The sequence below is a fragment of the Rhipicephalus sanguineus genome, chromosome 11 (assembly GCF_013339695.2).
Source record: "Rhipicephalus sanguineus isolate Rsan-2018 chromosome 11, BIME_Rsan_1.4, whole genome shotgun sequence".
Taxonomy (NCBI): Eukaryota; Metazoa; Arthropoda; class Arachnida; order Ixodida; family Ixodidae; genus Rhipicephalus; species Rhipicephalus sanguineus.
In genome coordinates this window covers 64,240,643-64,258,313 of record NC_051186.1, presented here as the reverse complement: position 1 = coordinate 64,258,313, position 17,671 = coordinate 64,240,643, and the positions used below count along the sequence as shown (strand labels likewise).

The 17,671-nt window shown below is 45.7% G+C and overlaps 1 protein-coding gene across 3 annotated transcripts in view; it reads left to right on the top strand.

Annotated features, from left to right (window-relative positions):
* Positions 1–17,671, top strand: part of LOC119373315 (uncharacterized) — a 64,951-nt gene that overhangs the window by 23,407 nt on the left and 23,873 nt on the right. For all 3 annotated transcript variants that reach the window (XM_037643341.2, XM_037643340.2, XM_037643342.2), the window contains exons 2-3: positions 12,115–12,238; positions 13,411–13,463. In XM_037643341.2, the coding sequence (XP_037499269.1) occupies positions 12,115–12,238; positions 13,411–13,463 (177 nt within the window). The remainder of the gene's footprint in view (positions 1–12,114; positions 12,239–13,410; positions 13,464–17,671) is intronic.

Below are 17,671 nucleotides of genomic sequence, written 5' to 3'. Positions count from 1 at the left end.
CCTCGTGTTTTCTTCTTCATCCGTTGAGAGCAATCACCGTCGAATTCAAATGTTAGAAAGAGTTAATAACAAGACATAATTCTCTAATCGTCAGAAAATTTTTATTATACAGTAAATCGCAACGCACGATTTAAAAGCAAGGCAATAGAGAGTGGCCTTCGAGATTTAGTTGGAGGCCACAATCGAGGAAGAAAAACTCTTTTGGAATAGCAAAGGTGGGAGCAATCCACAGGCATTAGGAATGAGTCAGCAAGATTTGTAGACAAGCTGTGCCATGCAGCTCGCCTGTGCAGGTCGAGATGTCTGTCAGCGATAACAACCGCGCGCGAAGCTTTCGCTAAATGTTTGTTGTTTTGTTTTCATTTTTTTCTTTCCTTCGTAGTCGTAGTGGCTGTAGCATCGAGTGCGGATATGAAAGACATTCGCGTTCTACACGTTACCAATATCCCTAGGTGAAACTCGCTACGATGAATGCGTCTGGCAATACCTCGCCGCAAACTAAATAACTTAGAGCGTAAGCATGCGGGATCGAATCCCGGCCGCGGCGGCTGCATTTCCGATGAAGGCGAAATGTTTGAGGCCCGTGTACCTAAATTTAGGTGCACGTCAAGGAACCCAAAGTGGTCGAGATTTTCGGAGCCCTCCACTACGGCGTCCCTCATAATCATATGGTTATTTTGGTACGTTAAACCCCAGATAATATAATTATTAATTTAGAGCGTGCTAGAGCTGCATCAGAAAAAACATTGGCGAAGCTTGCACTAAGCCGCGCGAGGCTTGAAACAGCGAAAGTGGACGATTATTAAGACTAATCTAGTTGCTTCTACGTTGTTTCCAGGGCTAAATTAAGCACTCGCACCTCTTTTAGATTTCCACGCACGTCCTACTTGGCGCAGGCCTTCCATCGCTTCGGAGTCTTCTCGCAGCCGCCGTTGCCTTTCCCGTTCCCTAGTATTCTCTCGTTGTACGTGCTCGGGGTCTTCGGCCCGCCGCCTTCGTTTCGCAGCCATATCTTGGGCTAACTATTACCTGCTTGATTTTTAGTGGACCAGTGGTGCGTCGTGGGATTTCCCCAATTTCTGTGGCACATGCCCGTTTATGGTGACGGTAAATTTTTCGTTTGCCTGCCAAGGAACGATTTGCTGAATAGCTTCGCTGTTAAAACCAAAGTGCGAATGTTGACATATGGCCGCTACTATGGAACAACAGTTACGGTGCTCGGCTTCTGACCCGAAGGTCGCGGGGTTGACTCCGTCAACAGTGGTCGCATGTGGATGAAGGCGAAATGCTAGAGTCCGGTGTATTGCGCGATACAAGCGCGTGCGAAAACCCATCACATGGTCGAAATTTCCGGACCCTTCCGAAATTTGTGAGGTGACGGTGTGGCTGGTCGCGCTGATCCTGATGAATATTATCTCGGCACATCGCAATGGGTGCTGAACTTCGAACTACTCACTCGTTTTGCAACTCACATGGTACGACGTTTGGTGCGATTATACGCTTTTGTTCCACGAGATTATATTTCTTAACATGACTCTATTTGCGGCAAGTCGACTGTATAGGGTGCAAAGCGCATTGAACCACGGGCGTAATGCTGATTCAGAACACGTTGAGTGCGGTCGCAAAGTCGATTTTCTTTGTCCCATACGTCTCCGCAGTTGTTTGGAACCGATCACTTCGGTGATCCCTTGTTGCATTGCCTTCTAACAAACTTAATTAAACGGCCGACGCAGGTTTAGCAGTTTTGTGACCGTGGGAAACATTTTGTATGCTTTAGCAATGACTCTTATTGTGGATAATATAATAAACACAGTGTAATATCCTATATAAATGTAAAGGTACATGGCGGTACTTTTTAATGTTATTATATAAAAAATTATTATTGTAGTATAACATGTAATATTATTTATGTAACGGAAGATTTATTGAACATTACATAGAAAATTTATGGTGTAGTGCTCTATACAAGAGAAAAAATGAATAATAACCTGAAATATACAAAATGTTTGCTCGGCACTTTTATATATTAGAGGAAAGTTTTATGAGTAACATTTTTGTTTGTCTGCCCAATGACAACTGCATTGCTTTATGCTTTTCCATTTTCAAAATGCTTTTCAAACTGCATTTCCCTTGTCCAATTTTCTAGCCAAAGTAATGCAAGAAATATAGTTAAGAAGAAGAATAAATGTTCTGTTGATCCATAGGAATTTGACCTAATATTCTAAATAGCAGCCCACAAAAAATTCAGATATCAAAAGTGAGGACTGAACATGGCGCTAAAACATCTTAACGTATAGCTTCAACGCAGACGTGAAGACATTCGAAACATGTAAGCTTCAAAGAATTCTTCACATTTCAATGTCTGACACTTTCAAAATAGGTGGAACCATGTCTGAAACTCTAAGATCTAAAAAAAATCTTTGTCTGAGGTCGGTGTTTCACAAGGCAAAAGAGGCCTTACAATTGGCATAGGCGTGCGCAGGGGAACCCTGCGCACGCCTTTGAGACAACCTCGTAACGGTTGGCTCAAAGCTCTCTTCCGCGAAACTGCTGTAGCATATTCGACTTTACCAAGTCCGTCTTCGCGAACTAGACACGGACATGCAAGTTGAAATATCGTCAACCATAGAAAGGTGCACTTCAAGCTTGCTGCGCAGATTACGCCTAGGTGTGGCAATCACTCGTCGCTATCTGCACCTTATCGGCCGTGCGGACAGTCCAAATTGCGAGGTATGTGGCACTCCAGAGGCAATACTGAACACCACTTGTGCCTCTGCCCGCAATGTAGCATACAAAAAAAAAACATCGATGGCCGCCTCTTTGTTGAATTCTGTCAAGCAACAAGTATCGGAAAAAGGTATTTTGGGACCTACACGCCGTCATCAGCGCAATATTTCCCAAAGCTTTGAACAAATTTTCGCGCGAGACAGAACTCGACGAAAGACTGAATAGCTTTTGGACATTCAAGGTTTTGCTTCATTGGCACCTTCCTCCTCCTCATTATCAGCATCACCTTCGCTCTACTCTCTTTCCCACACCCTCCCCTTTCTTAAAGGGACACTAAAGAGGAACAATGAATAGGTTTAGATCGATAAATTGTGCTCTGAGAACTTTAATGTCGTTAATCTCGCCATCATAGGTTCATTAATAGAGGAGAAACTAGAGTTCAAAGTTTCATTCTTAAATTTCGCGCCGAAATCTCCCCGCGTGACGTCACGAATTTCAAAGTGTATTTATTGTATTTTGGCATGATTGGCTCAACAAAATTACCCCAAACTTGGCATGTTAAATCTAGGGCCCCCTCAGAGGACAATGTACTTCATTTTTACCGAATAGGAACTGCGTAGTTCTAGTAGGCGCCGTCAAAACCTGTGACGTCACGGCGAATGGTGCGGAAACTCCAAGGTGGCGTCGCCACCCACATTTTGTTTTTGCGCGTTGTCTCGCTTAATGAGCGTCTTCTCGCAGCAAGCGTGGTGTTTTTGGTATCGCGAAAGAGTACTTTACTAATACAAGAAAAATCGTTCTGCTCTTTAGTGTTCCTTTAACGCTGAGTAGCAGGTCAGAAAACTGATTCAGGCCGACGTCTCAGCTTTTCTCTCATACTATACCTCTATCGGTCTCTCTGGCCTAATGCCTTGACTGTCTGAGGTTACAAGCGCTTCGTCGTTCCCGTAACAATAATTTCTATAAAAAATATTTAATGATAGATTGAAATTCTGCGCATTATGCTAAAGCAAAGCTTAAGAACTTTATACTGGTGTGTTGTTTATTTATTTGGTTATTTATTTATTTCAGTTCCTTAAATGACCGTAGGCGTTACCGAAGTCAGTGGGGAGTGAATAAAATGTACGTTATCGTTAGCGCCTGTAACGTACAATAACCATCGACGACAACAGATTTAGATGCCGCAGGCCTTCGAGTTCGGACGAGTGGAGGCGGGAAGTTGATTCCATTCCATGGATGACTTCGAAAGCTCTTTTGTAGCTTACAGTCATTTTGACTGCGAATGAGGGAACACGATGGCAGGTGACGAAGGATGGGGTGACGGACGCTGCAAATGATCGAGCGCGTGCGAACAGATTCGGTAAAAGCACGCTTGTCCTTCCAGTTAACAAGCGGCGAAAGCTGCTGCATCATGCAGGGACGGAAACATGACTCATGGTGCATAGAATTGCCCCTCTCATTAAAACCGACTCAACTGACAGGTGCAAATGCACATTATATCTTTCCACGCTGTATCATTGATGCAAGACAATGGTTCCTTTCCTGAGTAACTTTGGGACTACTCATCTGATTGCGCTTTCGTTTAACCGTTGCCAGGCGTATGTCTACTTAAGAAAAGATGTTGCTGTGATGCCGCTTTGTTGAGCATTATTACGACCATTGCGCATGTGAATCAAAACGGCGTCGTAAGCTCAGAAGTGGTCGAGGATTCGACCAAGGCACTCCACTCGTAATTTTTTTTAGATTTTCAGACCCGTTTAGTTTGTACACTTAACACAGCCTTTGAGGGTATCTACTTGTCGTACACGTATCAAATTAGCATGGCCCCTCTCCACCTATCATAAAATCCGACAACTTGGCCATGGCAATACGAACGCAGGCTTCTCTTATTTAAGTCAACCAGACTGAAATGCTAGGGGTTTGGTCGATCATCACGTGTTCGAACAAATCGCTCTTATATATCGCTCCTTCTGCGAAGAAATTTTAAACATATGGAAGTGCATTAACTCCAGGGAAGCAGAAACACAACCAATGTTAGTACCACTTTTTCAATGGTACAATTCTATCGCGCTTAAGTGTAACAGATGGCGTGAGGCGCAACTTCTGTTAAGTTGTGTTTCGTGCAAAGGCTCGAAAATTATGACATCTACGATCTACCGTATAATATTCGTATACAACATCGACGCCACGTTTTGTGCTCATTACTTGGTCATTTTAGGCATTGCTTGAGTAGGCTGTGTTGTACTTAAAATGTTTCTGCCTCTAGTTTCAAAACAAGGCATTCATCAACATGCCATGATAGTTTTCCTAACGCAATCTGGTTTAGAAGAATGTCCGAAAGCAAACATTGTTCCTCAATATGTGCTCTGCGTTGGCGAAAATGTGCGCCTAAATTGTAAATAGGCTTCTCTTTGTTTTGAGAAATTTTGAATTCAAGCTATCGAGCTGCTTCCGGCTTTATCCACCTTTTTTGCGTTTACAATAGGTTACCTCGTACGTCAACTTCTGGATTGGAAGATTGCTAAGAAAACACGCTCTTTACCCGCCTAGCTTAACTTTTATGCCAACGTGCATCGTGAAGAAGGGGTGCTCTTGACGTATATTAGTGTATTTTACTTGATAATAGATCAAGCACGAATATATACGTCTACCTTTATATATTATATTCTACGCGAAATAAAAAAAAACTTTCAATATACGACACACCCATACGTTTTGAGTAGCGGGAAAATTAGAACAAGACACACCATCATTTACCATAAGAACGGCGTGTTTACAACAGGCACGCGCAAAGCCCTTTACGTGTCAGTTCTGCGCTACCATAAGCGCAACCTCGGATATCGGTAATTTCTCAACTGTTCGTGACAACAGAGTCACATACAGTGATTATGCTGCGGTGGGTGCCACCGCTTTCATTTCCGCGGTTTCATCAGTCGACAAACTATCTTGGGTTAGGGTGGCGGCGTGTGCAGCTGCGGTGGCTCAGTCGGAACTGCAGTCGTTTTAATAGCAAAGCTGCTCTTAGTTGGCCCTTCGCCGCAAGCCGTCATAAGGCACAGCAGCAGTGCTAGCTGCGCTGCCTGCGTTCCAGCGCAGCTGTGTTAGTAATGCGCGTTTCGTGCAGGTGGTATAGGCCACGGCCTCCCTGGAAGGCTACCGAAGCGTTACAGGGCGGTCATGAATAGGCAGTTTTAGAATATCGTACGCAAAGATAGCGTTCGTTGCGTATGCACGCTATTTAGGCCACTTAGCGGGAACCCGGAAAGGATAGCGTTAGAGGCATGCGCAGTGCTGACAAACGATTACGCAAAGCTTTGCATACATCATTCTAAAGCTGCCTAAGTATATCGTCGCGCGTGACCCACGTGGCTCCCTACGTGGGGCACGTGCATTGACTTGATCTTTGCAAAACATGGAACACGATGAACGCAAGCCAATAAGCATGCCATTGCCAGTATATGAGTGATGATGTTAGGTCGGGCCCTTTACACACCAGTGTAGTCGATGTGCCTGGCAAGCCCACGATGTGCGCACAACTACACAATTTACGCAATCCATCTCGTAACTCTTGACTCAAAGCAAAAAATCCCCCTCAGCTGCTGCGCATAAAGTCGATTCCCACAATACGTGTGATCTGCGGAAACTTTCGTTTTTCTTGTTTTCTAATTTCCAGCCCCTCACGATGCCTCACGTGAAGGCTCTAGCTCGGCTCGCATGAGCGTTTTCAATGAAGATTTTGCTGACCGAACTTCTTGCATAGCTTCCACAGCGCTGCATCTGATAAAGAAAACGGAGTCTAGGCCACAGCAAGCTTTTTGCAACTGTAAACTGGAAGCTTAATTCATGCATCACCTATAACACCTCTACGTGGAATGCGTGAAATACTCCTGCGGCGTTGTCAAGGTGCCAGTGTTGAGCAAAGCGTCAGGAGACGCTCTCTCTAAAACATGATGCTTAAGAATACTTAAAAACAATACGGACAAGGAGAGAAAGCGACCACATACTTCGAAATGACTGATCGATGTGCCTCTACCAGTGCGGGGGCTGGCGCAGGACGCCCTGTGAAAGCATCCACACGCTAAAACTAAAACTTGCCAAAGGGAAAACTAGCGAACATGCGCGATTGCTTTGAGATAGCACATTGTGCTGTCACCGGTGAAGAGACATGTCTGGCTAGGATGGGAACCGCATTTATAGCACACTACATCAGTGAGTAACTTCCGGTTTCAACCACTAGGCTTGTTCCCAATATGTTATTACACGCAGGAAGAATATTAATGGGCTGAGCACAACTCAAAATAGATCTCTTCCTACCTATCACCCCAATATTCGTAGCTGCATAAACGAGCCAACCCGTAGATTAAAGCCCGTAGGTTGCCACTTATATCTAACGCTGAATTTTCAGTCGTTTGACCAAATCTTTTTCGCTAGTCTCAAGAATCTGCGATGAGAAAGCAATACTGCCAGCGGCAAAAAAAAAGAATGTTGCTTTAACATGATCACTCGTCGCCCAAATGTAGCATCTTCCTCTGCTACTCATCAGCAAATTGGGGCAACTTTCAAGCAAAAACTCAATAAATGGCACGATTGAAGAGTTCATCTGCGTTTGCAGTAGCCTGTTCAAAAGCGCTGTGCGATATGCCGCACTGCACCTTAATAATTCATGACTAGAAATAAAAGCAAACTAACCCTAGCCAATTTTCAAGGGCACATTGCAGGCAACACAAGTCATTTCCCGACGAAATACAGTACAAACACTGAGGCACTGTGTTCACAACGATTAATCACACACCGAGAGACATGGCCGTCATTTTTCACATTGGTTGCGGAGAAACGAAAAATTGGGGTAGCTCCGCACTAGTAGTGCCAAGCCTGAAGGAAGTGCGGTGCTGGGCGGCCTTCTTTGTTGTCTTGATTTCTCGTTCATTCTTCCTCTCTTTTTTTTATTTTCACTCCGCTCTCTGTTTTTTCTGTTCTTTTTATCTGTTCATTTCTATTTATTTCTTCCTTTTTCTCTTTTTATCTCTTTCTTTATCTTTCTATCTTTGCTCCATTTATCTCTCTTTCTCTATTTCTTGCTTGCTTCCTCTTTCATTCTTTCTTTTTTCTGTCTATCTATATATTTCCCTCTCTATCTGTTTGATTCTCTCTATTTCTCTGTATTTCTGCCTCTGCATTTTCCTCCTAACCCTCAGTTCCTTTTATCACCCCATGCTATGCTATAGTATACAAGGCTCTACTATGCTCTCCTAGCAAGCCTGGATAGCCGAGCGGTTAGCATGCTCGCCTTCAGATTGTGGGAAAGCGGGTTCAAAGTCCGCCTCGTGAATTTCTTTTTTTGCCAAGTATTTCTGCGTTCTCCCTCTTTCTACCGTTGCCTGTCTTGCTCTCTTCTGTGCTCGCTCTCTCACTCATAACAGTTATTACAGGCCCCGCCGGAGAAATCGGCACACGTGTTCTGGGAGCGAAGGAGAAGAGGACGAAGATGAAGAAGATGATTAAGAGAGCGTGCCGATTCATGATGATGGTCATTCCTGTTCGCGCATCACGGACCAACGGTCGGCATAAGCAGCCCCGCTGTTAAAGGTTTCTGCAGTCAATACACAGGGAAAGGGAGATGACAAGAGCGAACACAGCGATACACGACACGAACTCTACCCCCCCCCCCCCTCCTTCTCGCCCATCTATGGCCTCCGAGATCTTTTGGTGCAACATAGCTAGGAAATCACACATGGTTCTTCACTTCACCTCTTCCACTGGTAGATAGCGCCTTTAGAGCAATATGAATACAAAAATACGTGCTAAAACTAATGCAACGTGTATTTCTTATTTTCGTAATGGGTATTTCTTATTCGTCACGCGCATTCATTTCGAGCATTTGTAGAAGTTTCCATCTGTCATGGCCTCCTCGTTGTGGCTCTACGTAACACTTTTACACGGATGCCGTACTTAAATGGTCCGTGCTCGTTGGCTTCAATAAACGGAGAAGGTCTGGTAATTCGCCGCTTAATATCACGAGAGTATAAATGATGGTGCGGCTGATTACGCTTTGTGGAGAATGACGGCGAGAAATCGGGGGCCGAATTCACAAAACTTCTCTTTCGTAAGTGTGTTTTCTCATGGGTCAGCTGGCTTTCCTAGTGATATATCCGGCATCGTGATCGGCTGTTATATTCTCTTGCGAAAATTTCAGCTTAAAACATTTTCGCGAAAATGGGCCCAACCTGGAAGCAAACGTAAAAATGCGACCCCGAATGCGGGTCGAGCATGCACTGAATGGTCGGACGACACTCCCGCCAGCTGCGTAAACTTGTATTCGAAAGCCAGGCGTCGTCACGTTTCTACAGCAAAAGCTGTCCATGTAAAGGATCTGGATAACTCCGACATTTTGACAAAAACACACCACCCACGCGGCCTATTCCCCTGATCTCTCAGACAAGGCGCGAAGGCAGCACGCAGATGGTGCGGCGCGGATTTCACGCCACCTCAGAGAGAAGGCGGGACCACGCCGCGCGCCCATCTACAGTACCAGCAGCCAGAGAAACGTGAGCTCAATCGGTGCCATCAGGATAAACTAACTGACGAAGATCAAGCCAACGACGTTGCTAGAAAAATGGCTATGTCAAGAGGAAAAATTGTAAGTATAATAAACAAAACAGACAACTTTGCTGGTCTTCCGTCTCTCACATAGTCGAGCGGCTCCAAATTTTTCGAAATCTTGGCTAGTATTTTACTTATTATCGACTGGTCTCCTCCAGTGTGTACTAAAAACTGCCTTTGCTACCGTCGAATAGTGCAGTAGCGCGCATGTATGTTCTTGTTCAAGCGACAGATGTTGACGTCGTCAACGTATTGTCGGTCTCTGCCAAATTGATGTGGTGTCTTCAGATTGTTAAAACCCTGGTGAGGCAACTTGTAGCCATTTTAATAAGCATTTTGCACACGATCTTTCGATGCAGGCTCCACGCAGCACTTGGTTACAGAAAACTACACGAAACGGCTTGCGATCGTGACCTTTAATTAGGGTTTACCAGCAGAATACTTAAAGATCCTACGAAATCCTGCTAGCGCCAAAACACAAAATGTACGTCTGATACCATTTGATGAAATTACTTCAGAATGTTAAACGACGTTCTCAAGTATCCAACACAATTATCAACCTCACCAGTAAACTTTAACTTCACCTCTCACCTTCCGGGTCACCCGACACAAGTGGTTATCCGTCATCTTTACATTGTGGCAGTTTGGTCCACGTGACTTTCAACTGACATTCAAGCGCCCGATCATTGATGACAAAACGTGGATCCTCCACCACCAAACCATTTTCTGAAGCTTCGGTCTCTTCCCGGCGGGTGGTCTGAGACTATGTGTGCTATCAGATTTACTCCAGTATTAAAGAGTAGCCCAATTAGATATATTATAACGCATCTTTGCTGAAGAACAACAAATTATACACCGTGTTGCTACATCTCGCTATATATTGTCGTCGTTGTTTTGATGTAGACATTACAAAAGCACTCGCGTTGTACGAAATACTAACACCTCATAAAGAAGCTGCGCCAATTCCTAATTCTTCTATGAAACACAGTGAATAAGCAAGAACTACCTATACACAAGAACAAGACTTGCATAGCGACCGGAGCCTTCATATATTGCTTTGTTTTTAATCGAAATGTGCACTTTCTGAGTAAAAAAAAGAAACATTGGCGAAGCTTGCACTGAGCGCTAAGCTGCGCAAGCATTGAAACATCGAAACTGGGCGATTCTGAAGATTAATCTGGTTGCGCCTATAAGTTGTGTCTTGGCCTTAGAACATAGGACTTGCTCCTAGGTTGCTTCTAGGGCGTTGCTAGGCTTTAGCTAGGTGATTCTAGGTTATTTCTACGTTTATTCACAGCGCAGAGAGGTTCGAGTTAAACCACACTCAGTCCCAGACAGGACACGGATGTCTAAACTCTAGAGACATACACTCGCGCTGAAACCAAGCATTCGCACCTCTCATGCAGTCACAGACTCGACATGGGTGTCCAACCAGAGACGAACTCGTGCTGATACCAAGCGTTCGCGCTTCTCGTAGATATAGGCGATGCGCAAAGCGCCGACGACGCCATCTGCCGCCACGGCTCGGAAGCGCTGACGGGTCCCGGCGAGCAGTGTTCCCGCGAGCGTCTACGCGAGTGCACGGATGGATGTGTTTTCGTCGTGATTTAACGACTCTGTCGGGCCTCAGCGATGTCGAAAAATAACTGCTGCGTTGTCGGCTGCTCAAACACACACAAAAAATCGCAGGAACGCACTTCTACAGGTTTCCGGGGCTATTTCATGAGCGAGAGCGACGGCGGCGGTGGATTGCGGCTGTACGACGTAGAAAGTAAGCAATCGTGCTTTGTTTACGGCAGTGTTAGAACGATTACAGTGTTTTTATTTCTCCATTTATGTCGCGACGTCTTCAGCGAACGCTACTACGTTTACACATGGTCGCCTCGCCTGCATTGTAGACGCTACAATGCACATGAGGTTGTTATTAGTGATGAGACGCGATGCCTAGGCTCTCTTGAAAAACGAATGGCGCGAAGCGCAATGCCAGAGAATGTGGGGAAGGTGACGGCTCCTTTACAAAAGCGCCGTGGAATCACACGTGTGCTGGACGAAATCGGCTGCATTCTACCTATTGATGGCACTGGAATGCGATCATCGGTGCAGAATGTTCGCTGTGCGCTTCTGCACCGATGATGACAAGTGTATCGTGTATTTTTTCACAAGTTTATCGTGCGGGTTTCAAAGTTTTACCAACGCTGACCTTTCGCGTGGCCGCACCTGTGAACAGACAATTGCGGTGCGACAGCGCTCCCTCAAAATATACTATATAAACACATGGCGCGTAAACGAAGCTACTGTGTCGAGAAAAAACGTTGGTTCACGCGTCAACGCATGCAGGCATTATTGATCGCGACGTTATAACGAAGGCGGTGTACTTACGATGAGCTCCACTTCGTAGGGAAGCTTGTTGACGCTTGTCTGTGGCAAACACTCGGCGCGCATGGTGACGTACATTGTCGTCCAACACAGCTTTGACATCGGACACATGTCCACTATTATAAAGTGCGGCTCCTTTGCGCACACTACTGCCGCAAAAGTAATTATCTGGGACGCGCACAAGCGGCAAATCGCACGCGCGCAAATGAAGCGTCTGCTACGCGACCCACCAGCGGTTCCAACGGCCGCCGCTACGCGGCTTTCAGTGGCGCCCCTATAGGCGCTGCGCATCGCGGATACGGGCACGTCGTCGTTGGCGTAGACCTTCCATCGCTTCGGGGTCTTCTCGTAGGCACCTTTGCCTTTCCCATTCCCTAGTATTGGGCTAACTGTTGCTTTCTTCCTTTTCAGTGGCAACGTAGCCAGCGTTTCTCGCTGGTATCAAGACGCTTTAACCAGGACTTACGAGACTACGGGCAATCTCGACGCCCATGCTTTAAATGCGTCGTCGCCGAATCGTTCCCCATCGGCACTAGTAAGTGTCATGGCGCATTACTTAACACCACCGCTGAAAGACGGCGGCACCGTCCGGTCACGCCTATATATCCCCGGCGACATAGCTGTGTGACAGAGTGTTGTGCATGTGCTTCGATGGCTTAGTCGGTAGTGCGCTGGGCGCTTATGTTCGCGGACCGAGAGGTCGTAGGTTCGGTTCCCGGCTGCGAAACTTTTCATGCCTGTTTATTTTTCGAGGTAAGCTCAGGCTCATTACGACTAGCTTAAACAGCTTCGCTGCTATAAACTATGCATATCGCTCCTGTTATAGTCGATCCCAGTACTTGCAGAACAGTAAAAAAAAGAAAGCAAAATTTGCATGCATCTGCTGCAGTGGCTACTTGAATTCATGTGGTCGGTTCATTACCGGACTTTCTACGCACCACGCTACAGACGCCCATAATTACCGGACTTGAAGAACGTTAAAATATTTCAAAAACAACTAGATGCCTTCTGACTATTTCGATGTTTCGAACACAGATTTCTCCCCATCAGCTGCATTTCGTAAGAACAATCGGCGTGTAATTACAAGTATTCACAATGACTTACATGTACGTCAAACAAAAACATATTGAGCACGTGCCACGGAAGAAAGTGCATGCATTTTTTTGCTGCTATAATCACGATGATATTTTTTCGCATAAGTTCAAAAGAACCTTTAGTATAAAGTGGTTGGTTCATTACCGGACTCTCTACGCACCACGCTACCGACGCACATCATTACCGGGCTTGAAGAACGTTAAAATATTTGACAGACGACTGGATGCCCTCTCATTGTTTCGACGTTTTCAAGACAGATTTGTCCACATCAGCTGTATTTCGTAAGAGAAATCTGCGTGTAATTCCAAGTATTCACAATGACATATGTACGTCAAACAAAAACATCTTGATCGCGTGCCACGGAAGAAAGTGCATGCATTTTTTTGCTGCCATAAGCACGATAACATTTTTCCCCATAAGTTCAACAGATCCTTTAGGATAAAGGTGTACTAAATTCTTTATTTCACAACTGCAAACATTGTCAAGGCAATAGAAGTGACACAAACTCAGGCATCAATCTAGAAGCAACCGCGGCATATGAAGGAGCGAAACGCTTATGCTTGAACGTTGAGACCTTTCATTAAATGTCATTTGATGTGCACCCATGTGCAGACAATCAAATGGAAGTGCCTCGCGGAGTATTCAACCGATGCTCAACATATTCGGTAAGTGCACGTTTGTAGTCATATTATTGCTTATTGATCAGAGCGATGATACAATGCGATCACCAAGAGCAAGGAATGAGCAACACCAAGTAGTTAGGCAGGTTTGGCGAGTAGGTAATTCATTATGAGAGAAACTGCGGAAAAAAACGTCGACATAGGTAGAACAGAACAGCACAAGCGCATACTAACAACTGAAATTTTTAATGAAAACACGAAAAACATATAGGCCAAACGCACGTGTGCGTGATTAAACAAAAAAAATTACACCACCTCCCACTAAAGGGAACCATGCGGGGATACGAAACAGCGCATGGGTCGACTTCAAGTTCCGTTCATAGCGGGCCCATTGCCCGATGTTAACGCGTCCTTGCAAGTGGAGGACACCATCAATTCACTTTAGTTGCTGTTGCTGTTACTCGTCCCGAACTCTTGTTGGAGCACGCCACGCGGGTTCATCGCCACGCAAGACCTTGGCCACGCCACGCGGGAGCACGTGCGTTCATTGCGCGTCTGCAGAATCTCGTTCCCCGATGCCATCACATGATTGCTGAGAGAGTGTGAGGGGGAGAGGCCACAGCGTCTTACCCATCCCCTTACACAGGCCCGAACGCTCTAGCGCGCGCCAGCACACATGATTGAAGGACGGACACAGCCGCGAGCAAAAGCTGCTACGCATCTAAAAGAACTACATGTGCGCATCAATGAAGGTACCCAATATCTGCTTTGCGTAATGCTACGGAGGGCATGGCGACATAACCGTCTCCTGCTTTGAGAATAAGATAAGCTTCAATCAGCTTTTTGTTTAATCAGGCACACGTGGGTTTCCCTATATATTTTTCGAGTTTTGAATAAAAATTTCAGTTAGTATTCGCTTGTGCTTTTCTGTTCTGCATTTGTCGACGTTTTTTTTTTTTTTTTTTTTTGCGCAGCTTCCGTCATAATAATTTGGTATGTTTATTAGTTATGGGCAATAGCACGGAGGTCTTGATGAAGAGCTGCTCGAAATTTCTAGTCAACCTTTTCAAGTAGATGTCTCACACACTAGGTGCATAATTGTCCCAGAAAACGACGTGCTACTGTCGTAGCTGTAAATTGATGATAATTGTTCTTTCGCACTATATAAAGAGAATGAATTTGTTAGAAGAACGCGGAGCCGTCGTCCTGAGCTAGCACGCTCTGGTCTGCTACATAACCACCCAACCCATCGCACTGCCCTGCTAGAAGACTCCTACCTAATGATAAAGCCGATGTGTACCCCTGGCGATTGGAAGTTAATCCGGGAAAGTTTGAGGAGGTAAACAAAAAATTGGTTGATCCCTCCAACATAGGAATCGAAATAACACGAAAGTAAAGCGTGCCCTTACAGAAGTAACTGAATGTTTACTGTACATTGATATAAGAGAGTTTGCACAATGTATATTGAGTTTAACGTGGATGCACCCACTTTGATGATTGGGCGTACATCTTCATCCCGACGACTAACGCCATGTTAAATGATTAAACAAACCCTTGTGGCAGCTAGTAGTTAACGGTGAAAGCGTAATAAGAGAACGAGGTGTGATAGCCACAAGAGCGTCGCATATTGGATGCAGAACTTGGTCGCCATCGCGCGGCCTGTTAAAATGTGATTGAACACCAAGCGTCGGGCTTGAGGGAAACGCAAAGCGCGTCGTGCCGCCCCGGTAGCACGGCCGCGATTTTTCTCGGGGCAAGCGCGTGAGCGGGGAACGCGGTGTTACAGCCATGTGAGGCAGGCGCGCGTCGAAGAGCTATTTTTGCTTTGGATTAGCGTGATGCTATGAGCGAGGCCGACGCTTTTACGACGCTTGAGCTAAGGTCGCCACCTCGCGGTATGTTAAGAAATTGACAAAATTGAACTTCTATTGAGAATGCGCCGAATGGGACGGACGTGTAACGCGTTGCAGGTGCTAATCGCGGAGGCCACAGTAATGACGAATTACTTTACTTTACCGCTCCCAGAGGGCAACACCACCCCGCCGACTGGGAGAGTGGTAGATATAAAAGGCGCGTTTGTAAAGCCTCCAGAGTCTGTGACCGCGGCGCAGTGGATGGCGTGCCTGGCATGTGTTGTTGCGGACCAAGCGGTCGTGGGCTCGACGCCTGTTGACAAAACTTTTTTTCTTTGCCATCTGATCGTGTAAATTTTTTGACGTCATTTCCGTGACGGAAATACGTCACTCAAGTCCTGGTGGACCCCGGCATAAAACACTTTCGTGTTAAAAAGTATACAATGAGCCCTTTACCATGAGGGAAGCTGCGATTCGCAGTTTGAAATAGAAAGTAGAACTAGGAAGTGGAATAAGGGAGGTAGTATGCGGGGGCTCATCGGGCTGCTGAGAACTCATAAAAAGAACAAGTGCAACGATTGACCAGGTTGCAAAAAAGTGTTGCACATTCGTCGTCATGGTTATGAGCGCCGCTAGCTAACATTCAGCCTTGCACTAACCTAAATACCTGATAAAGTGGACAGCAGGACGACCGCTTCTGTAGCTCGATTAGTAAAACATTGAACGCGATATCCGAAGGTTGTAGGTTCGGTCGCTACTAGCAGCAAGTTGTTTTTTCGTCCACTTTAAGTTCTTCGCATTTATATTATAATCAGTGCAGTTCAGTTAAAAGAATGCAACTAGCGTCCCCTATACTGTCCTTGGTTTCATTATCTCGCTTTCAGGTGAGGCTGTGTCTAACAAAGGAAACTCCCTTGATAAATTTCCCTTCTTTCGTTCCTCCCCATACATGGCTCTCGCGTAGGCTGTCTTTCTGATGAAGGTTCAAGCAGTGGCGAGGCTTTGTGGTGGAGCGCTTGCTTGCCACGCATAAAGGTTGGGTTCGAATCCGCCTCGAACCGTGTTTTTTTAAAGACGATAGTCTTTCTTGGGAAACTTAAACGCAGAAATTTTGGTCTGCCTGTCTGTCTTTCTGCTTGTCGGCACGTCACTCGATTCAGCCACCCGGCCAAAGTTGAACCACTTGCCCAAGGGCCAGCCATCTTGAACGGCTGACTAGGTTCATACTTGTGTACATTGTTGATCAAAAAGCAAACATTACGCATATCTGAGGCGCAACATCACTAGGCAAGTATTAGGTGGTGTGTTCCTTTAATAGGAAATACATAGATATGTAATTCTAGAGACCCTAGTTTCTTAAGCTGCGCTGAAAATGCGACTGCGCTGAAACTTGCTTCCTTCGTGCCCTCTGCACGAGCTCATTGTTGCGTTTCGGTTTCGGTTCAGTATTGCACTGTACGAATACCATGGGGCGCCGCTCTGGCATTCCTGTTTTACCCAGGCGACGTGTAAATAAAAGAGTGTGTGGAGAGTACTCGTTGAGTGCGGACGTTTCTTCTGCTTCAGCGCTTCGCGCAAAACCGCGTGTTCGGGCTGGCCGGCGTCTCCGCCGGTCGCGTTGGTCACCGCCGGTCTTCGCCTGCTGCTGCGCCGGGACTACCAGCCCGCAACACAGCACTCATGTTTCCCGACGTATTGCCAGATGGCGTCCATATCTCACGCAGCGCCTCTTCTATCGTCTTTAGACGACATTTGCAGCGAAACACGCAGATGCACGGCCAATTTTTATTTTTTTTTATCCAGTGTGCGCGAAAGCTTCGATAGACACCGGCGGCGGACAACGCCACAAAAATCGGCTGTTGTTGCGAGTTCATAATAGCTTACGCTGGAAAATGCCCAGCATAATACCGGGCCAAATAAGACTGAATATGACGAGTTGCTAAGTGAAATTAAAGCATCACTTATGTTCATCAGCCACCTGAAACCACATTTGTAGCACATGGCAAGGATAAGTGCTTTAAAGTGTCAGCAGCGAAGTCCTCGGAAAAAGTAATTTTATATAGGAACAGCTTCTATTATTTCGGCTTATTTTGTAATGACTCGAATATGAACCTAATCAAAGCGCGGGGTGTCTTAAGAAACGCATGGCTTAAAGCGAAATATCCGATATAGGCTGCTGCTACTCGCTCACAACTTCGCATAAAATTCATTTCCACAATGAGTGTGATCTTTGGATATTACAAATCCCTACTGGTACGCCAAACACGGCATCTTCCACTCTCCATACACTCAGTGTCGCATTGTTTCATGAGCGCATTGCCACCATTACACGGACCATGCTGTAAACCAGTCACTTGCGGGTTCCTCTCACCCCCTTGAGATTTAAAAGAAGAAGCGCTG